Here is a 25,474-nt window from a genome sequence, read left to right on the forward strand (position 1 = left end):
AAAGATAAAGAACTTTCAAAGATAACAGCGAAGTGATCCGACAGGGCAACATCAGTTACAGAGACATTGGAAATCGTCACACCCTTACTGATAACCAGGTCCAGTGTGTGTCCTTGAGTGTGTGTTGCTTGTTTGACATGTTGTGTTAGACCAAAAGTCTCTAAAATATTAGCAAACTTTTTTGCCCCTCTGTCTTGGGGGTTGTGAACATGAATGTTGAAATCGCCGACAATTATTAAACAATCATAATCAATACATATAAGAGATAGAAGCTCATTCAAGTCAGTAAAGAAATTTTCAACAAAAGTTGGAGTTTTGTATAGAGTTACTGTCAAAGTTCGTTTGTGGCCTTTAACCTCAGTTCCAAGATACTCATAGAGGTGAAGTGACCCAAAGAGATTTTACTACAATTTATGGTATTCTTAAATATTGAAGCCACTTCTCCTCCTTTTTTGTGTTTTCTATTCTCACTGAAGAAATTGTAGTTAGGAGGCGCAGATTCAATTAGTACGATCAGTTCATTATTGTCATTCAGCCATGTTTCTGTCAGAAACATAACATCGATATTATGCTCAGTGATGAAATCATTAATTAATAGAGCTTTAGCACAGAGAGATCTTGTATTTAAAAGAGCTAGTTTAAGTGACTTGGAGGCCAAGAGTTCTTCAGTCTGAGGTTCCTTTAGGCAAGGGATCAGTCTGATGTTTGAATTTAAACAGCTGTATTTTATGTTTCTGTTTGTTGTAAATTTTCTTGTAGTGATACGGACAGGTAATGTCCTGTTCTGCAGTGCTGGGGGGCCAGACACATTCTGGAGTAAGACGGGTGTAAAGATAAAATCTGGACCCCGGCCTCAGACCTCAGAAATGCAGAGTGATGGATCCTCTGGGAAGTTAGAGTCAGGTGGCTTAAATGAAGTGAGGTCTGCTACGTGAGCGCTAAGGAGAGACATCCCAAGTAAAACCTGTTGATTCATTCCATCTGTAAATTTAAGAAACTCCGGTCCAGAAGACATTTCTTCATGTGTATCTTGTGAATGAGTGGGGGAGCAGAGAGGGAGGGGGGAAGGAGGAAGGGAACCAGTCTTTCTGTCTGCAGTCGATGTTGTATCAGCTTGTTTTGGAATAGTTTGCTCCTGATATGCAGAGGGTTCCATCCTAGTCAGAAATCCTTGAGCCTGTTCTTCTGAAGCGATGATCACGTTGCTGTCCTTGTTGATAAAATGAAAAAGATTTGCAGTGAGTAGCTTTATCCCATGTTTATTAAGATTGCGTCCGCCTCTTCCAAAAAGGTGAAAGCGCTGCCAGTAGATCCAGAGTTTATCAATGAAGGTCACTGAGCTGGCAGAGCAGCTTTTAATCAGCCGTTTGTTTATCATGTCCAGCCTGGACTGTTTTTCGTCTCCCCATTGAGGTGATGGAATTGGACCACTGAGAAATAACTTCATTTTTAACTTTTCCATAGTGTTCAGAAGAATATTAATGTTTACTGTGTCAATGTTTACCATTGACATGGTAAACATTGCATGTCAATGGTCATTGCAGTGATGAACTGCAGTGATGAACTGCCTCCACCCATATGACATAGCCAGTGGTGGCACAGTTACTTTGAAAAAGTAACTTTAATCGGATTACTGATTACTTCTTGAAAAAGTAACTTGGTTAGATTACTGATTACTTTATTTGGAAAGTAACTAAGTTTCATAAAAAGTTACTTTTTAAGTTACTTTCAGCAGCTGCTAACAACAACGCTTTGCCTCCTGTGAAAATTACATTGATCTTTGCCAATACTTAGTTGTAAGTTATTTTATAATGTTAACATCAACAATGTGTCTCCCCTTATAAGGTTGAACTGAAGGGGAGATTTTTTAATGGTTACAACAGTACAAAAAAGAAAAGCTTCAGTAATTTGCGTGTGTTCCACTATTGTCTGGAAAACTCAAAATAGGATTTAGAGTCACCCACCCCCCATAAACCTTTCTTCATGTTGAAAGGTTGACATGAACCTTTCAACCTATAGGGTTAGGGTTCTGTTAGGACAGAACCCTAACAGAACGTAGGGTTCTGTTATGGCCCTATGTTTGCTGTCAGCACAGAGCTCCTCCTGCAGCTCCACCACTCAGATGGCTGCACAGATTTGTGACACTTATCTTAATATTAATAATTATAATGGCTTTTAGTTGTGCAACTTTACAACATGTTTGTTTGTGGCTGTTTTCACGTTTATTACGCTGTTCATATTAGTCTCAATGTTTGCAGTTTTCTGGAGAGCAACGCGAAGCTCGATGTAATTCATAGGTAATATATTAACTTGACATTTACAAAGAGACAGCAGAACGGATCATCCGGGAAATGATGGACCTGGAAGGCCTGACTAAAAGTAATGTCAGACAAATTCAAGGGCTTATTATGTTATGCTTATTATGACACCACAAATGCTGTTATTTGCAAGCACAAAACCTCCAAAGAGTATAAAGCCATCTCTAAAGCCTTGGTGTCCCTGTAAATTTATTAACAAGTTTTCCAGACTGTCGAGAACAACTCTGGACGTGGGGGGAAGAGAAAATCGATGACAGAAGTCTTTGACGGTTGGTGCGAATTGTGGAAAAAAACACCACGTCAAACATCTAAAGACTGACTTTGCCTCATATGCCTCATACATAAAACATTGCGCAGTTTTCACACTAAAACTTGGCATATGGAAAAATTTAGAAAAGTGCGCCGCACAAAAAACTTCGGATGCATAAAGCCGTGCACACGCACGTGGCAGCGCACCTTTCCTTTCTAAATCCCAATTTGCATGAAATAGAGCTCAGCTGCTGGTCCGCCCTGTTACCACCCATAAATACATAATTAATATAAATACCTAGAAGTCTGTCACCAGGTGAAGCAATAACCATGGAGACGTCCTTGTTTGTAGCAGTATAAGTATTTATAATAATGATAATTATATATTTTATTTAAAAGGTGCTTTCAGGATACATAAGGTCACCTCACAAAAATAAAAATAATACTTTTTAAAGAAAAAAAAATCCAAATTAAAAAAATAAAGAGATCGTGCAAATGCCTGTTTGACCAGCAGAGTGTTCTGCCGGGATTTAAAGACAGACAGCGTGTCAGAGAGTCTTTGAGTTGACATTTATTCTAAATGGACGTTTATTCTAAATAGTGGAATCATGTGCATAAGATGTACATTTACAGAATAGAGATGCTTTCTGTCCATAAGACGGGCCTGTCTGGGCCTGGCTCGACTGAAAGATGATTGCAGCTGGACCGGTACCACATGGCTTGTTCTTTAAGTTCTGCTCAGAGCTCCAGGATGATCAGTCTGAATTAATCTAAACACTAATAAACCATCATCAACATTTCCCAGCAGATCAATATGATCTCTAGATTTACACAAACTTTGATACAGAGTTAATTTTCATACATGCTGACTTGTGTGTAAAATATGACGCTGCACATTTTTTGTGTGAATGCTGCTTTATGCATGAGGCCCCTAGAGACCAACCTGGAGCAGCCTGGTGGAATTGTTTCAACAAGTACCGCACACTAAACATCCACTTTATGGGTGGAGGCCAAGAAAGACCGCATTGCTGAAGAAAAGATGTAAAAAAGAACGACTGGACTTTGCAAAAGAGAACCTGGACAAACCTCAAGCCTTCTGGGACAATGTTTTATGGACAAATGAAACAACAGTGGAGCTTTTTGGTAAATCACACAAATAGTATGTTTACAGATGGTGCAATGAAGTCTTTAAGGTAAAGAACACCATACCAACAGTCAAGCATGGTGGAGGATCCATAATGCTGTGGGGCTGCTTTGCGGCATCTGGTACTGGAGGCCTTGATAATATCACAGGCATCATGAAATCAGAAGATTATCAAGCAATTCTAGAGCGAAATGTCTTGCCCAGTGTAAGGAGACTTGGTTGGAGGTGAAGATCCTGGGTCCTCCAGCAAGATAACGACCCAAAGGACACCTCCAAAAGTATGCAGGCATGGTGCTTGAAAGGGAAAAAATGGACTGTTTTAAAATGGCCAGCAATGAGTCCTGATCTCAATCCAATTGGAAATCTTTGGGTGGAGCTGAAATCTGCCATTGGAGAAAGGAACCCTGAGAATGTACAAGAGCTTGAGCATACGGCAAAGGAAGTGTGGGAGAAAATGTCACCTGAGAATTGGAAGAAGCTTATAGATGGATATAAGAAACATCTGGAGGCTGTCATTGCTGCCAAAGAGTGTGCAACCAAATATTAAGGAGGGGTATCAATATTAGTCCACATGCTGGTTTTCTGTTTTGTCCTTTGGAATTAAAATATCTATGTTGCAAATTAAATTAATTACTTTGAATTGCTTTGGACTTCTGACTGATAGATCCTGCTGATAAACATTTTGAACATTTCCATTTATTTCTGAACACTCAGTTATGCAAAACATGAAGGGGTGCCAATAATTTTGAGCAGGGCTGTACCTGGTGTGTTACCTTGATTCTTTCATGCATGTTTAAGATATCTTTTAATCTCATGTGGCAGCTATTCAACTGTTCAAAACACCTGGGTGGACCAGGCTCCACCTTCAAGACACATCTCCTCCTTGGAGCTGGATCATTACAACAAGATGATTATAAGAGCTACTTTTAGTGAAATGCTGGTAAAATTGTTGTTAAAGGGTTAACAGAGGAGCAGTGTTGTGATGACTTCCTGTACGTGGGGGTTTCAAAAGAAGCACGAGTTTTTAAATTTTAAGGTGTCAAATTTCTTTTAAGTGATATTTTACATATATATATAGCATTTTTATAACAATTGAAGGGAACAGTTATAATAATGCCCCTTCAGGTTATTTTATTTTGAAATACTATTTGAAATACTAGATTTTTCTAAATAGTTGTGACACAGTTGTGAACTTTAGTTACACAACTGTGTATGTAGAAACAAAACAAAACAGAGTATTAGACTGACTGACAATTAGAAGTTCAAAAGATCACAAAATATGAAGTTACATGCATGTTTTCATGTTTTAGCATTCACTGAATTGGGTGGTGCCATTGTCAGAACGTGGTCGCTATGATGACATCTTTCTGAAGACGGACGCAGATCTGGATGGCTTTGTCAGTGGACAGGAAGTAAAGGATATCTTCATTCAATCTGGACTTTCTCAGAACATCCTTGCACATATATGGTAAGGATAGGTTGCCACTATTGTGTGTTTGAAAATGTAATAGACACTGGCAGTCCAGTCCTCTCTACCAAGAAATTCCACTGTGTCAAATAACTTTGTTTTTTAAACGTTATCTTAAAACCTGAAAACCTGTCCACGTGTAAGTAGATAAAATTTTGATTGCTAGTTGGGACTTTAAGTCATATGTTTTTAGATTCTCAGTTTTTTTCCTAACAATTTGGTCAAAGTTGTAGTAACAACTACAACTACCATACAGCCCCCCCCCACCTCCAAAAGAAGAATATTATGAAAAAGTTCATTATTTTTTTGTCACTCATTTCAGAAATTATTCTATAGATTATTTTGAATGAAAAATATTAAGCCTGAATTTGTTGTAGTTTTGATATAGTTTACAGATACAGAAAGTCCTAAATTTGGTGTCTTACGAAATGTGAATATTATTAAAAAATTAAATATTCAAACCCATGCTATAACACCCATTAGGTAGTATTAGGATTATTCTATTAAGATTAATTGAAAACACATGCAAAGGGTCCTTGAGCCTCTAAGTGGTCTTAGCAGGCTACACAATCATAAGGAAGACAGCAGACTTGACAGATATCCAGAAGACAGCCACTGGCACCCTCCACAAAGAGCATATCCTACAAAAGAGTGCTGAATCCATGCAAATTTATGGAAAATTAATAGGATTCAGAAAATGCGGTAGGAAAAGTACGCCAGGAAAAGGGGTTACTGCAGCACTCAATTCAAAAATCCTTTACTACAAAGAGAAATTAAAGAATATCACTCTGCTTATTATGCAACATTTCAAATTAAGCTAAAAATGCTCAGTCGGAGTAACATTAATTGGAAAGACTTGCTGATTACAGGTGTTGACTACAAGACTACAGTAGTTAATACAGTAGTCTTGTAATCAGTGACTATAGTTAACAGTTAGTACTGCTAATTGTATTAACTATAGTTTCAAGTTTTTATAGGCACCAGCACCTCCTGACCCCACTAGGGACAAATGTCAGCCACCTGGTTTATAAATAGGGACTTTTCCTTTCTTTTAAATGCTTATGGAATTCTAAATTAAACTATTTTGAACAGTCCCGAACACAAAAGAGTCCTTTAGTCTTAACGCAATACACGTACACAGAAAATAAGAAACAGTTTTCAATTAGTGGGCCCACCAAAAAATAAAACCATTGAAAGCCGACAATATAGTCAATAAACCCCCGTTGCAGGCCTGATACTGATGCCACTCACCACTGGTCCTTAATCCACAGTGACATGTTTATATAAGGTCCTGATGACTCATCTCTCCAGATAACAGTCAGTTAATTCACGCCTTTCTCGGTAAAGGTGGAGGAAACCGCAGCCAAATCCAAACAGCAGCCCAGTCCAGGCGCAGCTGGTCTCTCCCTCTCCACAGTCTCCTATGCCGACCTCCAATATCCAGCTCACCGCCCGCTTCTTCCTCGGTCCGTCAGCTGTCCCTTGGCGCTAGTGCACAGCTAAGTTGTTGCACAGTTTATCCGGTTTTCCACCATAACGGCTCACCAAAGTTCCAGCAAACTCCACGGAGTCTCCTCGTGGTCTCTCCTCTTCTCTCCCGGTACTCCCGTTAGCCCCGCCCCCCAGTCAATCAGAATTCAGGAAAAGTGTAATCACCCAATAGCAACTGACCTTAGACAGAAAAACCCAAAAAACATATACAGTACAGTGAACCCTTGTTTTTCGCGGGGGTTACATTCCAAAATGTCACGAAACCTTGGCGGGTTTTGCAATAGGCGAAACCCGCCAAGTAGAAACCATTATTTTTTTTACAATTATTATACAATAAAATACTCCATAACACATTGAAAATTAAAAATGATTTTGAAAATAAAAACAAAAACAAAGTACAGTAGGACCAATAGTGACTCACGTGTATTTCACTGCTCTTCTGACTGAGCCGCTGCAGCCTGACTCCACTCTGTAGTGTGTTTTTATTTTTTTCTAAAGCCCGCGGTGCAGGTGTGTTTTTTCGAGAGAAGAACATAGTTATCGGTAGTTGTTGTCGCTCTTTTTTCTTCTGGGCAAAAAGATTCTTATAAACCGACATGCCACCATCGATTATGTTAAATTTGGCAAGCTGTTTTACGTATGTGTACATATTAAACCGCAACGTTGTTGGCACACAGGTAGAAAAGAAGCGGAGAGACTGTTTAGCCAATCAGAATGCAGAACACAAGGCATGATGCAAATCCGCAAAGCAGCGAGATCGCGAAAGGTGAACCGCGAAATAGCGAGGGTTCACTGTACTCAGCACTCTAGTCCTTCACACCTTGTGTTGAGCTGTACTTTACATAAAAAATATACAATATTGTTCGTTCTTAAAGTGACAGAACACAATATTTTAATAGACTTTTTACTTCAGCTGTTTATTTTTTTTTTAATGAACTCGTGCTCATTTCAAACTCCTACCAAAAGACTTGGAAATTATTATATTTTATTTTAAGATATTAAGTTGCATACATTAAATTTATTTTTCAAAACAACAATAACATATAACCCAGGGGGTTACATTTATTTTATTTTATTTTATTTTTTTTTTTTGCTCTAGTGGCCTTTATTTCAAAGTGCTAGAACAGCAAAGTAGGTAATGAGAGAGAGGGAAGGCATGTGGAAAAGGTCACCTGGATGGGAATCTAACCTGCGACAGCCACGTTGAGGACTAAGGCCTCTTTATGTGGGTTTTGCTTAACCTCTGCATCACCACATCACCCTGAATGACCTTTGTTAATCTCTAAAGAGGAAAACAGGAATACTTTGGAATTTGACTCCTCAGCCCTTGACTATTCCAAAACTAAATTGGATGAAACATTTGATCTGCAACAGATTTTTTAAATTTGTCATCAGGGAGTACTGCTACCCACATTGGTGTGATAGTTCAGGACATCACTGAAGCCCCACCCATTGATGTCCTCCTGCTTCTCCCTGTGTATAAGACTGAAATTGTATCTATTAACCTTTGATAACCACACATGACATGTTCAAAAGCCTACAGGGAGTAGAGATAGAAAGTAAATTAAAGTACTCTCTTGTTTTTAGCGTTTTTGTAACAGTATTGGGATGACATTTAAAAACATTATTACACTTTTTTACATAGTTTTATATTCTGACACAAACTTTCACAATGACACAAATTGCACCTGAAGTAACTAGAATCTCTTGGGTGATCCTTGTTATTTTCTGTTGGTATGCACAGCAATTCAGCAGTAAAATAAATGTAATTTTGTTAGCTCGGTATTCTTCTGCTCTGCAGGTCTTTGGCAGATACAAGACAGATAGGCAAACTGAACAGGGAGCAGTTTGCCCTTGCGATGCACCTCATCCATCAGAAAGTAGGGAAGGGTATTGACCCACCCCAAGTCCTCACTGTTGACATGATACCTCCGTCAGAGAGAGGAACTCCCATACCTGTAAGTAAATAACACAAACTTTTCATCTGATTCTATTTTAACGAAATTTATCTTCAAAAATCTACCTTAAAATGTGCAATTTTTAGTACCAAATATTGTAAATGTCAACTTCAACAAGAGTATGAAAAGATTTGTGTTAAAACCAATAAAGGTCAGTAATAGGATACATACATTTGGTATATTTTGAGGAGGGCTGCACAGTGGAGCAGTTGGTAGCACTGTCGCCTTGCAGGAAGAAGGTCCCGGGTTCAATTCCCGGCCCGGGGTCTTTCTGCATGAAGTGTGCATGCGTGGGTTCTCTTCGGGTACTCCGGCTTCCTCCCACAAAAAAAAAAAACATGACTGTCAGGTTAATTGGTCTCTCTAAATTCTCCCTAGGTGTGAGTGTGTGTGCATGGTTGTGTGTCCCGCCTGTCTCTGTGTTGCCCTGCGACAGACTGGTGACCTGTCCAGGGTGACCCCACCTCTCGCCTGGAGTGTTAGCTGGAAATAGGCACCAGCACCTCCTGACCCCACTAGGGACAAGGGTGAACAATGGATTGATGGACATTTTGAGGATTTAACAGTGTCAAATGGAAAACATTCGTACTGCATACATATAACAGAGGTCGCCCTAGACTTTTTTGTTGTCTGTCAATTTGACTGCGTTAAAAATAAAACTATTCCATCATATTCTGTTTTTATCCGTCAATTTTTTATTTGTCTGTTGCATTTAATTTTTATGCAGTTAATATTCAACAAGTTGAACAGACAATCCAGATCTCATCACATATTGATCAAGCAGATAACATATCATTTCTCTGCAGTAATGAAAACCACTGGCAGAACAATGAAATGAATCAACTCCACTAAAGTTATGAGCGCTTCACCTCTTGGGGTGTGAACATGCAGCCTTACAACTTCCTCCCGAAGCTAAAGCAGAAATCTGGGCTATAATTTAGATTTTACCTAAAAAAAATCCAGCCTGATCCGGACCGAGTCCATAGACATTATGCCTGAGCCCGATGCAACCCAACTGATTAATTTTAATTAGAGAGTTGAGCTTGAAATAAACATATAGCCATATTATTTTAATTAAGATTATACTGCTTTCATTTTTAGAGCACCATTTGAGTAAGCAGCGCAACTTCTCCCAGTTTTTGTTAAACATCTTCCAGCACCCTTTTGTTTTTTGTTTAAACTCAGCATAAGTCAAGTTCAAATCTGACTGATAGAAAGGATTTTGTCTCCACAGCTTGAGCAGAGCAGGGTGGAGCCATGTGTGCATTTACTTGTGCAGCGCACTGCACTCACAACAATCTAATTAAGTAATTACTTTATTGTTTTTAACAAGGTCTTCTCACCCATTAAAATAATAATAACACAACAGCATTCTCCTTACTTTTTTCTGTTTTGTATCTACTGTAGGTTTGCTAAACGTGCCATTTCAGCCAAAATTTGCCTGCCCATAACTCTTCAGCGTGCTGTCAGCTTCGAGTCAGCAAGATGGATTTAGTTCAGTGTCCATGTCAGAGATGATATTCAGAAAGGATGTTTTCTTATTGATTGATTTAGTTACCTTCGCAATGTACTCTCTGTGTAAAATTTAAAGTGTCCCGCATGTCTCCACCAATAGTCAGGGGTGTGAATTGTAATTTGTCAAAATGACAGACAAGCCTCAGATTTTTCCATCGATTTAAAAAAAAAAAATTTACTGGTCAAATACGGAAAATATTGCGTTGCATATGTAATTGCGTTTTTTCACTATTACTTTTATTGCCACTTTAAAACCACAGCATCCTCAAATAAATGAAAAAAATGCATACATTTAGTTAAGAATTTTTGAACAAATAAGCACACTTGAACAAGTTTAGAAATATACATTGACTTAATTTCCAGTGTCCTTGCTGACCCCAAATTGTGGGGGCAAACAAACTGCTTCTCTTCCTCCTGGATTGAAACATGTAAGACTTCAGCCTCGTGTGTCAAGATACTCATCTCATGGTGCACATCTGGTGTACTTAAGCCACACACCCTGTGTGCCTACTTTTTAAAATAAAAACTCAGATCACATATCATCATCTCTCACCTGAAGAGGTCCATCTGACAGGAGCTACTAAACAATCTTGCCATTTGCAAACCTCACTGTCTATTTCACTTCTTGTTACAGATTTAATGGGGTGGAACCATATGATTACATACAATACACACTGCTCCTCGTTTTAAGGGGACATGAGCATAGCCTACTTATCAATTGCTGCATTTCAGACACGTGACGCGGATGACGTGCAAAATTCAGATGGAGGTCAGGAAGTGGATTTTCTCTGTTTCAAAACACGGCGAAATGGATGATAGTGAGTATGGGTAACCCTGCCCTTAATGAGCTGGCACAGACAAGGTATCTCGAAAGAATACGCGTATATTTAGGATGTGAGCCATAATGTCTTGGTAAAAAATATTTGTTATATAATCTTGAGGATTTACCCGATCAACATAACTATCTATCTGGTGCTGCAGACCTCATATTGTATGACGAGCCAGATGACAGCTTTGAAAAGCCTGCATGCATACAATTATTGTGTTTAAGGTTGGGTCAACCATTTAGGATCAAAAGAAGCATTACATTACTATCGACTTGTTTCTGCCAGGTCACTAGTGAGTTGTGCTACTTTAAGTAGTTAGTCTATGTCAACATATCGCTAAATCAAACTACAAGTTAACCCATGTTATTACTAAGTGCTTGACTCTACTTGTAAATAATTTATTTAGCTTCTGTAAACCCAAATTCATGCTAGAGTTTTTTGTTAATGTTGAGGCATACTGCATTTCTATAATGTTAGTCAACCATTTGCAGCAATCTCCAGAAACCTCATTGAAAACATGGTTCGTGGCCAGAGAGAGTGGAGAAATAGTCACAGCCCAGGTTAACGGTAGAGACCCAGTCTTGGGAATCTACATCACCTGCTGCGCTTAGACAACTTAAAAAATCGTAAAGTAAGATGTAAAATGCCAATGTCAGCACTAAGCTAGCTGCTAAAAACATTAGCACTCAAACCTTTTCTGGGGACAATAAAGCTTGGGAGTAAAAATAATATATTTTACCTTACATATGAATGCTTGTCTTTCCAAGTAAATCCTGTCCAATAAAATATTTGAAAATACAATTTAAACAATGCGATCCTTACCTGTTAGAAAGTGCTCACTGCAAACTCTGGCATTGTTGGTTTCTGAATGTTTTTGGCCATAGATTGCTGATCCACTTTTCTCTTCTTTTTTCAGTAATTTTTTACAAAATGAACTCTCTTATGACCAACTACCTTCGGAACATGAAAATAATGTTTAACTTTCTCTTTATTAGAACGGTTGAAACAACTGTGCAAGGCACAGACTTTAAGCATTTTGAAGCTACGAAATGTAAACGGGCTGCATTTATTTCATGACCCCCATCCGCATTGCGTTACGTCAGTACTAAATCACCTGCAACACAGCAATAGGCACGTTGCAGCATGACCCTCCCAGCTCCCTGCTGAAGAGCAAAAATCTGCTCGCATACAATGACTACCTTTGATTTTAGCTGTCAAGTTATCAAAATATTCACTAAATAATAATAATAATATTAACATCAGCCAATAAAATTGGGTGATAAATGGTACTCTTAATGTCCTTATGGCTACTGGGTATAAACTGTTCTTTAGTCTGTTTGTCTTTGCTTTAATACTCCTGTATATGTAGCCAGATGGCAGCCGTTGGAACAAATTGTGACCGGGGTGTGAGGAGTGCAATTACCAATGCATTGGTTTTAATTCATGCACACACACACAAAAATGGCCTTCAATGGTGTAGCACTACACATACTCGTTGGACGCCTATTGATATTCCATGATCCAATTTACAATGACCTGCAAAGAGCCATGGTACTCTAGCTTGCCTCCCTAGCTGCCACGATCCGGTCCTCCTCTATGACTGACTGCTCGAGTCAGTGATCGAGGAGTCAGTGATCTGACTGATCGTGTGTCCATCTGGTCCTTTGCTGCCCCAGACTAGTACTTGTACTATGTAAAGTCAATCCCAAAGATCTTCTTTGGAGTGCAAATTCAGAATTTATCCTATTCAGATGAAACCATTTGTGAACAAATCCAGTTATTCCATGATACACGGCAACAGCATTGACTCTGCCACAGTGGTCAAAAACTTGTATGCCCTTACGGGCTCAACACCTGTCTATTACCTGTTGCCCCTTGGCTCATATACTTGAGGCCACAACCCCATCTAGTGACCATAAACCCCAAAATACACATATTTGGCTCTTACAGTCTTGTTTTAATAAGATATATTTGAGATTCTCACAACAAATGCATACACATTTGTTAGTTATAGCATTAATAACTATAATCACTACATGCATGCTTGGTATCATACCAAGGGGATACAGCAATCCACGCCAGCTGCATTGACTAACAGGGGTGAATGCTGCAAGTCATGCTGGGTTTCCTTAGAAACTTTTTAATCTACTTAGAATAATTAATTGAGTATACTGTGCTGTTTGGCTCGTTTATCTAGGCCTATGGGCCTATTAAGTCTGTTTATGAGTGGTTTCCATATCTTTATATGCTATAGGGTGTAAGTTCAATTTTACAGTAGGAGAATTCTCAAAAGCTTCTTATACCAGTCAGTCAATTGTTGGGGTATGTTGTAATATCCAGAATGGCCAGATGGCCTTCCTTGCACCATGTGTTCTTATTCCTATCATGGTTTGGTTTTTGGTGTGTTACAAGTACTGTCCACTTTAGCTGCCAAAATGTAGTGAAAGGGTTATAATTCTACACCACAACCAATCAGAGGTTACCTCACCCTGTACATCACAACAAAACTTTACACATTTTCAAAACATATGCGTGCACACTACAAGCTCCAAATTACATTTATTACAGGTCGAAGAACCCAACTCTAACCTACCCCCCTCAGTGTTGGCATAATGTGGAGCCTTTGCAGTATTTTTAGTTGAGTGTCTCTGTGCACATTGCATATCAGTATATGCATGTTGGTATTTTTTTAAGACTGATGCCAAAGTGTGGTCCTCAATATGCCATTCTAAATCCATTTGCCATTGTCTATGATCACAATAACAATCTAAATTTAACCCAAGATTCTCATGGACATGAGAGATTAATTTCTAATAAAGATGTCTTCTAGAAACAATGTCTTTGGGGCAATAACATTTTTATGTATGAAACTCCTTGTTTTTGTTTAGTATGTCGGTAACAATATCTTTTTTTTTCTCTCTCCCTCTCTTTTTTGGCTCCAGACAATGTCCGGATATATGACTCCAGTAGGATCAGAGATGGTTGCTCTGTCAGAAATGAGAAGGGTGAGTTTAGTCTGTTTGGCTCTCCTGTATTTTTTGCTTCTTTGTTTCATAACTATGTATACACTTAAGCACAAACTTATTATTTAGATTCAAAATTTTGATTCAAAATTCAAGCAAGAATTACTTTAAAAAATGTACATATACATTTTGTTATAAAAATGGTTAAAAAAAGAGAAAAAAAGTATACCCTTTGCAGTAATTAATATAATTGGAATTATAGCATTTTCCTTAAAATAAGCATGTTTCCACTGATACTTTGACCATTTTTCCTTTTTTTGATAATGAGATCCAAGTCTGTCATCCTTAAAGGTCCCCTTGCAGTTACTTCTTTCATAGATAGCTCTATCTAAATTTGGGCTGTGTGTGTGTATATGACATACACACACACACACACACATACATATATATATATACGTATATCAGAGGTCACGCTAGACTTTTTTGTTCTCCGTCATTTTGACCGACAGCATAAAAAATTAATTTAAAAAAATCAGTCATGTTCTATTTTTACCTGTCAAATTATAATCACATTAACATAGGCTATTTAGCTGCATTTTTTTACCTGAGTGAAGTTGACCCCCCCAACTTCTTCAAAACAGACACAATTGGTGTCAAAACGTTTGTGCTCTGTTTGTGCAGCAAAAGGTTTTGTTTGTGCTGCCATCATTTAAAAGATATAAAGAAATGTTTCTAGAGGTAATGGTTAGGTTAGGTTGAACTTTATTAATCCCATAGGGAAATTGATCGAATTGATTGAAATTAATCAAAGGTCAACCAGCCCCCCCATTTTGATGTTCTTCACCCTGAGGTATTTTTCCGTTGCAATATGCAAACTTTCCATCACTCTCAGAGTGTTAAAGTTCCACACAGCATTGCTAAGAATTTGCTGCCACCCGCTTGCGCAGTGTCAAGGAAAAGCAGGCTGCAAAGTATGAGGTGATCTGTTTTTGTGATCGGCAACAAAAGACAGTAATTTGCAATTACTGATCATATACTTTTTCACAGAAATCAGACGATTATGATCAGTGGTCGGTCAATTGGTAACCCATTAGTAATTGACCAAGTTCCCCAGAGATGCACAAAGAGATGCATCTTGGGCTGGGGCAAGAAAAAACAATACTGAGGATGGCTGGCTATGTTTTAGGAAATTGCTCACATTGCTTGAAATGCCAGGACACTGTGTTGCACCTTCTAAAAAAAGGACTCGATATGAAGATTTCAAAATCTAATATTTTTTGCAAATGCGGTGAAATTCATTGGTGGGACAAATGTGGTTCCTCCCCTACGTGACTATTTATTACTAAAAAGATATGTACTGCTTGTTTCCTGCTGCATTAATATTCATTCTTTATCTCTGTTTCTGTCCCTCAGTCCCTATATCGTTTACTGCCTCTTAATCCTTTGGTTTTCTTTTATGATCAAAGTTCACTTTCCAAAGGTTCTTACCCCTTTCTTTTATTTTTCTGTGTTGACAGGACAGCTCTAGTTCAGTGGGTTCAGGGGAGTTCAGTGGCATCAAGGAGCTTGATGATATTAGTCAGGAGATAGCCCAGTTGCACAGGTAAGTGGTACTGTTGGCACAATAATAAGCAGATGTTTTATACATCATTGTGAGTTGTATGCAAAAGCTGAATGGCCTCCTTTAAGCGTATGGAGAAATAATCACCTGATGATCCTGATTTATAAATCTCTACTCTGCTTGGCTCCAGCATACTTAAGCTCTCTCTTGCATAGATCTGTTAATTCCCATTCTTTACGCTCAAATAACATTTTTCTTTTGCAAGTTCCACGTGTTCGAACTGAAAAGGGGAAGCAAGCAGTCAGTGTGATGCTCCTTCAGCCTGAAATCAGCTCCAGTCTGAACTCAAGTTGTCAGAACTGATTTCATTGGATTTATTTTGAGCTGTTCTTAAAAACAGGCAACGAGATTCTATTAAACAGTTTCACTGCTTTTAAATTGTTTTCTATTGTTTTACACTAAGGCATATGTATTAATTAGTTTTATTTTGTAACCAGGTTGCTGTGTATTGCAGACTTTTGTTCAGGTCCCTCTTGAAAATGAGATCTAGATCTCAAAGGGGTTTACCTGGTCAAATAAAGGAAATAAAAAATAAATAATAACTGCAAATCAAAATTATACCAAAAGTCAGAGTTTTGATTCTTTTTTTTCCATTCCTTTTCTAATCAGTGTGGAGCTTATGTTTTTTAGTTCATGGTTCAAATGTGCATTTCCTAATTCAATTAGCAAATCATAGGCCCTTTTCACAATTACGTCAGACAACGTCTGTTCTAACCCATTCAGTGTATCTGTACCTATGGTGTGATTTTGTGTAGGGAAACCTGACTGAAAAATTCACGGATACTCTTTGTAGATAAGATAAGATAAATCTTTATTGTCATTGTCACAAGAACAACGAAATTCAAAAGGTGCCATCAGTCGGTGCACATGCCCAAAAACAAAAAATAACTGTCTCACAATTCACACACAACGCAAGAATCAACAAACAACTGGCAAACCCCCCCCCCCAAAAAACCCCAATAAATAAGAACAGCCACATTCTCACATACATCATTTATGATGATTAATGGTTGTTTTTGATTGCATTTAGTTTTGTTATTGCTATCGGGTAGAAACTGTCTCTGAGACGGTTGGTTCTTGTTCTGGTTGCTCTGTATCTTCTGCCTGAAGGCAGCAGTGTGAACAGAGAAGGTCCGGGGTGAGAAGTGTCCTTTGTGATGTGTTGTGCTTTTCTTAGACAGCAGTCGCTGTGCAGGTCCTCCAGTGAGGGGAGAGGGCAGCCAATGATTTTTTGGGCTGTATTCACAACCCTTTGGAGAGCTTTCCTTTGAGCCGTAGTGCTGCTGTTATACCAGACGCAGATACAGTAGGTCAGTATGCTCTCTATGGAGCACTTGTAGAAGGACACCAGCAGCTTCTCCTTGATGTTGTTCCTCCTGAGAACCCTCAGGAAGTTCAGTCTTTGCTGGGCCTTTTTTATCAGCTCGAAGGTGTTCATGTTCCATGTGAGGCCCTGCTCAATGTGGACCCTGTCAAGAAAATCCGAGCTCATCCCACTTCCCCATGCTGGAGATTTAAGTTTAACAGTAATAATAAATAAAGTTATCTTTAAAATGAATCACTCAAGTGACATCTAGGCCCAACAGTAGACTTAGGTGTCAATAAAAATAAATCTGGTTGTGTGTGTTGTTTTTGTCTCATGCAAACTTTGCTTTAATTCTACTTTTTTCTATCTAATCATAAGAAATCAGTCAGTCAGAGAGAGTCATTAAACAGGAAAAGCAGGTTTCCTGGAAAAAGAGGAAGTAAGTTTTGGTTAATATTGGTTTACTTGTAATAATACTTACAGTTACATTTGTGAGAACACTTACAAGAAAAACAAGTAACTGTAACTTTGTATCAAATAATTAGAATCATGGATTATTCTTGGTTTCTTTTCAGAAAAACATCTGTAATAACTCACATTAAGATCATAATAAGAGTAACTAATAAGTTATGGTTATAAAATCATAAATGAATGCTAAATCAGAGAAGCTAAAGAAAATAAATGTAATATAAATGTGATTTTGACATTGAACTTGAAATGGTGTAAAAAGGTGTAACTGCAATTAAACATCACTGATATGTTGGAGGTAGATGGTAGGTGAAAGGTGAAAGGTTAAGGGAGAAAGGGGAACTAACAGGAGAGCAGAGATAATCAGCGCCTTATTTGGAAACAGATTGAACAACGTAAACGTTTCAGAGAAAAGGTTGTGCAGGCAAGGGACACAGGAGGTTGAGCAACCCTGAGACATTAGCACAGACATCAGGAAATGTCTGTAAGACAGTGATGGATATGAGATCATCTGTCTAAGCAGTCAGCCAATTAAACAAGCACAGCAACAGTACTAGCCAATGCAAACGCACCAAAAGGTGGATAAACCCTATAAAAGGTGGGTGCAAAAGAGGAACCTTTGGTTGGATCCTCCGGGCAGCTTTGAGCCAAGATCAAGATGGACAAAGAACTCTGCAGCTGAAGAAGAGCCGGGGCCACAGAGCCGAAGACTGTCCTGCTCATGGGGACCAACCCGTCAGCCCCACAACCTGTGGCTTCGAATCGCACTTCTCTCATCGGCTGGGTTCAGACCCCAAAGACAAAGATGAAGACAAAGACAAAGGCAAAGAAGAAGAACTGGTGCCTTTTTTCCTGCCAGCACCAAGTCCTCTGTGACCTCACCATCCATGCGGAGAAGAAGCTCATCAGACCTACAGAGATTCCTGCCTTCATCGATCAACATCTTCCTCCTGCTGCAGCACCTTCTTCATCATCAGGCCAGGTCTGGGGTTCGAAATGCCAAACTCCGTCCGTCTCTCTCAAAGGTTCCCTTTTTTAGTTCTCAGTGTCAGCAGTAGGGAAAGATAGACTAGATGACTGATTTTACTTATTTGATTATTTCTGCTACTGAATTAAGCTGTACTGACCCTTGCAAAAATGCCTTACTAATAAAATATTTAGCATAAAGAAAATCTAAAAGATGTTGTGGACATTCAGTTAATGAGTCACCTTAAAGTTCTTTGATGGTTGTAAAATAGCTATGATGTTTGATTCTGGAGAGAAAAAAGTGGAAAATGTTTTTAGGTTGCTGGTAGCCCAAATGTAAAACATCATCCTTGGGACTCGCCCAGTCACTAAAACCTACCTGGTTCAATAACAAATGCAAGTTGTAAAATAGAGAACGAGCGACCGTTAACAGGTGTGCTCTGTGAAACTAGTTGGCTGTAGGCTGCTCAGTCTGGCTAATTCACAGGGGGAAGAAGGGTGGGACACCTGGATGTAGGCCGTCAAAAATCAGGTGAATCATTTCTCGAAACCAGCTTAAACAGAGTTTACTTCAGTTCTGGACAGGGTAAATCCCAGCAGATTTAGGAAACTCAATTAACCCGTTAGAAGGAGAGCTGGTAGCACATCTCCCCTCTCAGAAGAGGAAGTACGAGAGTGAGAGAGTAGAGACAGAAAGGGGGGGGGGTGTTGCGCAACAACAACCCCCAGGAAACGGAAATCAGCTACGTGATCACAGCGTCCTCTGTGGATCTGTTGGCTCTGTAGGCGAACTGGTGGTGGTCAAAGCCAGGAGGGAGAAGTGCTGTGATGTGACCCCGGACCAGTTTTTCAAAACACTTCGTCACCACAGGGGTTAGTGCCACTGGCCGGTAGTTGTTGAGGCAGGAGATGTGAGGTTTCTTGGGTATGGGGACTATGGTGGAAGATTTCAGGCAGGATGGGACTGTAGACAGGGCTAGGGACTGGTTGAAGATCCTGGTGAAGACTCCAGCCAGCTGATCGGCGCAGTCTTTCAGGACACGTCCAGAGACGCCATCAGGTCCAGCAGCCTTCCTTGGTTGACAGCCCGCAGTGTGCGCCTCACCTCGTGCTCCTCTACAACGAGGGGTGTGGTGTTGTGGGTCGCTTGGTGTAGTGTGGCTGCCTCTGTTGGCTTCACCTCAAAGCGGGCAAAGAAGAGGTCCAGCTCCTCTGCCAGCGTGGCGTCGCCTTCCGCAGCTGCGAGGTTGGTCCTGTAGTTGGTGAGATGCTGGATTCCCTGCCACACCTGCCTGCTGTTGTTGCTGTCAAGGTAGCCCTCTATCCTCCTCCTGTAGTCAGACTTAGCCATTCTGATGCCACTCTTCAAGTTAGCTCGGGCTGTACTGTAGACGGTCCTGTCCCCAGACCTGAAGGTGGCATTCCTGGTCTTTAGCAGTCGCTGGACCTCCTGAGTCATCCAGGGTTTCTGGTTTGGGAAGACCCGGATGCGTTTATCCACAGCTACAGTGTCAATACAGTTCTTGATATAGCACAGTACACTGTCCGTAAAAACCTCCAGGTCCTGGCGTTCAAAAACATCCCAGTTTGTCCTGTCGAAACAGTCCTGCAGCTGCTGTGTCGCATCCTGGGGCCAGGATTTGATGGTTTTGGTGATGGTTGGAGCAGTTTTCCTGAGGGGGGCATAAGCAGGAATTAAATGTGACTGACCCAGGTGAGGAAGTGGACTAGCCCTGTAGCCTAGCTTGATGTTGGAGTAGACTTTGTCCAGAGTGTTAGCCTCTCTTGTAGCACACTTTACATGCTGGTGGAATTTGGGGAGCGCTGTCTTCAAGTCTGCATGGTTGAAGTCCCCCGCTATGATGTGCACAGCATCTGGATAGATGCTCTGCAGATGGCTAATGCTGCCATGCAAAAGTCCAATAGCTGTTTTAGCATTAGCATCCGGTGGGATGTAAACAGCGGTTACCATGACTACGGTGAACTCTCTGTGGAGGTATATTGGTCTGCATCTAACAGTCACATACTCCAGGTCTGGGGAGCAATGGCTGATGACAGTCGCTGTGTTAGTAACCAGGTGTTGTTCAGGTACACACAGAGCCTCCTCCTCTGCTCTTACCAGAGTCCTTCGTTCTGTCGCGGCGCTGTACTGTGTAGCCTGCTAGCTCAATGGCAGAGTCCGCTACGTCTGGATGCAGCCAGGTCTCCGTGATCAGAAGAATACAGCTGTCCTTCACTGCGCTGTGAGATGCAGCCTGTAGTCTCAGTTCATCCATCTTGTTTTCAAGGGATCTAGCGTTCGAGAGAAACAGGCTGGGGAGCGGTGGTTTGTGTGGTTGCCTCCGTAGCCTAGCTGGCCCTGCAGCCCCGCTTCTGCCTTCTCTCTCTACGCCGCCGTCGCTTCCTCCCTGTTGTGATGGTAATCCACGGCGCGCCGGGGCTCCTCGCTATGTCCCCCGGAATATTGAACAAGCCTTGAAGTTGCTTTAAGGATACAAAGAAAGGTTAGATTAATAACAGTATTTATGTGTTAGTTAGCCGTGATATCGTTATCAGTCATTGTCAATTCACCATTCTCTAACTGTGTATAAAAGAAACAGCCTCCGATCAGAGAGTAAGCCAGCTAGCAGGAGCTTTAGCCACAGTTAGGTAAAATATACACTGCTGCCTGTTAGTGCTATAATGTTAAAAGTTTCACTTTCTATATTAATGTAAAATCACTGACATCTTTCAACACTGTTGTTAAGAAAAGCATTTTAAATATTGATTTAAGCGCTATCTGTCAAATATTTTACATGTTCTGATGTGATTCATAATTTCTCTTTTTGTTTTGTTGTGTCCATCTTTCTCAACAGTAGCCTACCTAACAACCTACCATATCTGGGATGGTCTTATTCCTCTGTCCATTGTAGGTTCAGTCACAGGGTGAAACAAAAATTTTGATGGCACAAACCTGCACTAGCAGAGCACTAAAAAAGTATCCCTCTCTGGTTTGTTTTGGAGCAACATGGGAGAATGGTGACCTCTGGATGATCTAAAAAATAATTTTTTATATCTCAGAAAACAAAGCAGCACAAAAGAAAATTTTAATGCCACGAACCTGCACTAATGAAGTACTAACCACTCAGGCTTAGCTGCAATTTTTCACGTGGGTGAAAAATTGAGGTGAGGTGGGTCACTCACCTCACTGAGCTCTCTCCCTCAACTGTGTTTGGGGAAATATTTCATTAACATTAGTGACTTTTATCTTACTCAGAATTTTGTAGCTACCAGCAGAAGGGTGGTTGTAAAAATTATTTATATTCTTTACTGGAGTTGCCACCTTTCAGAAATCGAAATACAGGATGCGCACCACAACCTGACTTTGACTTCTCAGGAGTAGCCAGTGTGTGATGTTTGCCTCTAGGCAACCAAAACTGCGGGATGCTCCAGCAGCACAGGAAAACAACAATTGTCAAATTAAAAACCATTCTGTATTGTACGTGACAGGTGGCAACCCCAGTCTATACTATAAGAATCTGATTAAGATTAGAGCCTAAATATGTTCTATTTCCAAACAGATAGGCTACGTAATGTTAGCCAGCTAACAAATTACTATTGCTATCCTAGCATATCAACTAACAGCTAGAAAAAACCAAAACACGTACCTTCATAGTCAAACAGGTATCATTCAGAGAAGTATTTGTCCAGTTTAGAATATGTTGCTGAAGAAAATTTGTTTGAAAATTGTGATATATCTTCAAATCGTATTTGTAGCAGATGTTTCATAGACCAGAGACTGCCTAAACTCTATCCTCCTTCTGTTCTGACTCAATTTACTAATCGATTTACTAATCATTGATGATTAGTAAATCATCAATGATTTATTGTACTAGTACTAGTAAATCATCAGCTTCCTTTTTGATATACACTGTTGCGATATCACTCATGTGACACAAGCCAATTGCCACTGTTGTACATCTTAAGAAATACAATTTATATGTTTTTGGTTTTTTTGAACTGCCATGTGTGACTATGGTGTTAACGATTACAGGCCTTATTTTGTCAGGTTCACTTGGAGCTGGAAATGCTGGAATTCTCCTTTATAACTTATGTTAAATTGTATTAAGATCATTAAATGGAGCATTTTTATCTTAACTTACTAAATCATCAGTCAATTGATAGGTTAGTGTCAATCCCTCAGTTGATAGCCTTTGGAGTTGCTGTGGATGATTGCAGACCCGTGGAAATTGGCAAATTTTATTAAGCGAACATTTAAAGAATTTTATGCTTTGGAATGAAATTTTGTTTCAAAACTAAGGACGTCACAATCAGGATTTGTTAATTCTCTGTCCAATACTTTCTCAAAAGTTATATGCTTCTGTTAACTGTGTGCATATAGAACTGGGGGTTTGCAAGGAGAAAACATCTTCTTGCTTCGAAAAACATGAAGGTAATTAATTATTATTAATTAATGGTTTTTATAAATAACCATTCATTATTTATTCAACAGTTTCCATGGAACACAACGACTTTCAGCTCACTTAACAGCCTGATAAGTTACCGGTATTGCGGAAAATAGAACATCAAAGTCATATTGACATAATGAGTGACTTCCTCTGGAGTCTTTCCACCTGGAGAAGATATCAAAATCACTAGGATCTCCATGGATTATGGTTGGGCTCAGAAAGAAATGCAGGTGTTGTGAATGTTAACAGAAACAAGAAAGCTGGAGAAGTCTACAAGCCAGGCTGGGTAAATAAAGTTATAAAACACCACTCCCCATCCCAGGGGTACCGCCAGGAATCTTGGACACCATGAAAAAAAAAATTAAATTGGGCCCCTCCTGTGCAGCTGCTGTTACAATTTTTTGAGTCTATCTGACCCATCAAACGTGTCACAATTTTAAAGCTTTGCTTTCTTTGGTCCAATACTGATACCAGTACAATATTTACTGGTCATGAATTTTACATCCAACAGTCCATATACCGTATGCATGTAGGTTGCTTAATTTTTTTTCTATTAGTTTTAGATACTGAAATGTCTCTCCCCACCAGAAACAGTATTAGGCAACATGCAAAGTATACATGAAACAATCCAGACTTCTAAAAAATGCTATGTATTTGCATTTTATTCAAGCTGCAGTATAGCACTTTAATAAGAAATGTGTTTTCTCCATATTTATTAAAGTTGACACCATGTCTTGCCAGTTTGTTATGAGACAGTTAATCTGTGAAAAGAATCAATCTCCTCCACTTCCTCCCTAATGTCCACCTTTCCCAAACTGCTGTTGTGTTGGGGAAAGGTGGCTGATGGGAACTGGTGGATCCCAACAATCTTCACTTTCAGCCCTGCTTTGGTTTTCTTTTTTTCCCCTTTGCTCTCTGATCCTGTTAAAGTTCCCTTTTTACAATTGAAATTTGGTGTCTCTATTTCATTTATTTTTGTTGATTCTGTTGGTGCCACATATGTTGCTTTTACTGCTTGGATTTGACCTACTTTACTTTTGGAGGGTAAGACAATGTCATGAGCAGTATCATTGTTCACTGAGATTCTGAAGCAGGACCAGGAACCCTGTTGTAGGCACACTATTCCTTCTTTAACCCTTAGTCCTTCTGGTAGCTGTGACTGTGACAGAGGTTCATATAGGACTCCTTGCTGACCTGCAAGTGGACCAGCTCGTGTACTTCACTTCACCATCTTCATCTGGCCAGCTGGGATGATGAAGTTTTCTCTCGATGCTTTAACAGTACTTATGCCCTGTTCCTCATTTGTATTTCTCATGACTTTTAGAAATACCTCTGCCTTCTTACTTTCAATAGAAAATGCTGTACTAACAACTTCTGTAATGATGGGGGGAGGATCTAGACCCATTTTTAATAGGTACTCAATCACATTGTAACCAATGATAGGTTCTTCTCCCACCGCATCCTCTTCAGCAACTAGAACTGGCACCCAGGGCTCTAGCTGTCTTTGACTCGCAGATGGTCATTTAAATTTGACCTCAACCCAGCCTGCTCTTCCATCCACTATTCCAGGTCCAATAATTTCAGTGAGACTTCTGATAGTAACATGGGGAGATTCTGCTTTCTCCATTTTTCACTCATGAGGCAGACCTGTGATCCAGTATCCCATAGAGCTCTGGTTTCCACTCCATCCAGCTGGCAGATAATGGTACACTTCTTTCCAATCAAGTTGAGCAGTTTGTCTCTTTGTGATGGAGAGAGGAGGTTGATACTAACACTCTCATTCAACTCAGGTGCTGCGTGTCTCACTCCATTTAGGTTCTGAATGGTGTGTGATGTCTGTGGTAGGCTGGTGTCCATTTCCTGTTTGGTCATTTTCCTTTTTAACATCTCCTGTTGCTGGCACAGATGTCACACTGCTCACAGACATATCTGCCTCTCCGGGCCTTTCTGATGTGTTTTTAACAAATCTACACCCACGTGATAGATACCCACCTTATCCTCATTTGAAGCAGTGGTCACAAAACTCTCCTCTATTGTTGTCCTGGCAATGTTTACAGCCACATATCCAACTTGGTCTTGATTTGGAAACAGGTAAATGAGAGTCATTAACCAGTCTCCTGATGTCTTGCATCTAACTTTTAAGTTGTCTGATGGCGTCTAGGAGCTCGGTTTCTGTGTGAGAGGCAGGTAATTGCACTTTTCCAGTTTTATTTTTTTTCCTGGTGGAAGATGGCTGTTCTTGCTCCCAAATTGGTCCAACTGTTGTTTTGGGAACTGCCTGTGTTTCTCCTCTAATCTCCCTAACTTTCAGATCTTTATTATTCCTTCTGAATTTCTGTTGCCTTTCCCATTCAATGCTGGCTGCCTGATTAGTCTTTACTCTAAGTACATCATCTGTAACTGTCAGATCATCCAGGAAGTTCTTGAGCTGGTATTTAACATTATCATTAATAAGTCCTGTTCCTATTGCTCTCAGAAACTTCTTTTAAATCAGTTCTGGACCATAATCCTCTTCTGAACCAGGTTCTCTAGATGCAGCGAGCAATCTTTCTTTTAACTCTATTACTTTAAACAATAAATTTTGTGGAAACTCATTACTATCCTGTGTAATGTTAATTAGACGATGGTACAGGTCAGTGGAGCTGTCTTCCTTGTAATGTCCCTTTAATATTGTACGCAACTGTGCAATAGTAAAGTCTGTTTTGATCTCTAGCATATCATGGAGGGGTAAA

At 39.8% G+C, this 25,474-nt stretch overlaps 1 protein-coding gene across 7 annotated transcripts in view; it reads left to right on the top strand.

Moving 5' to 3' along the window:
• LOC106700241 (epidermal growth factor receptor substrate 15-like 1) overlaps window positions 1–25,474 on the top strand; it is a 146,219-nt gene that overhangs the window by 44,781 nt on the left and 75,964 nt on the right. For all 7 annotated transcript variants that reach the window (XM_023339361.1, XM_023339360.1, XM_023339359.1 and 4 more), the window contains 4 exons: window positions 5,022–5,179; window positions 8,472–8,628; window positions 13,913–13,975; window positions 15,451–15,536. In XM_023339361.1, the coding sequence (XP_023195129.1) occupies window positions 5,022–5,179; window positions 8,472–8,628; window positions 13,913–13,975; window positions 15,451–15,536 (464 nt within the window). The remainder of the gene's footprint in view (window positions 1–5,021; window positions 5,180–8,471; window positions 8,629–13,912; window positions 13,976–15,450; window positions 15,537–25,474) is intronic.

This window comes from Xiphophorus maculatus, chromosome 9, assembly GCF_002775205.1.
Source record: "Xiphophorus maculatus strain JP 163 A chromosome 9, X_maculatus-5.0-male, whole genome shotgun sequence".
NCBI lineage: Eukaryota > Metazoa > Chordata > Actinopteri > Cyprinodontiformes > Poeciliidae > Xiphophorus > Xiphophorus maculatus.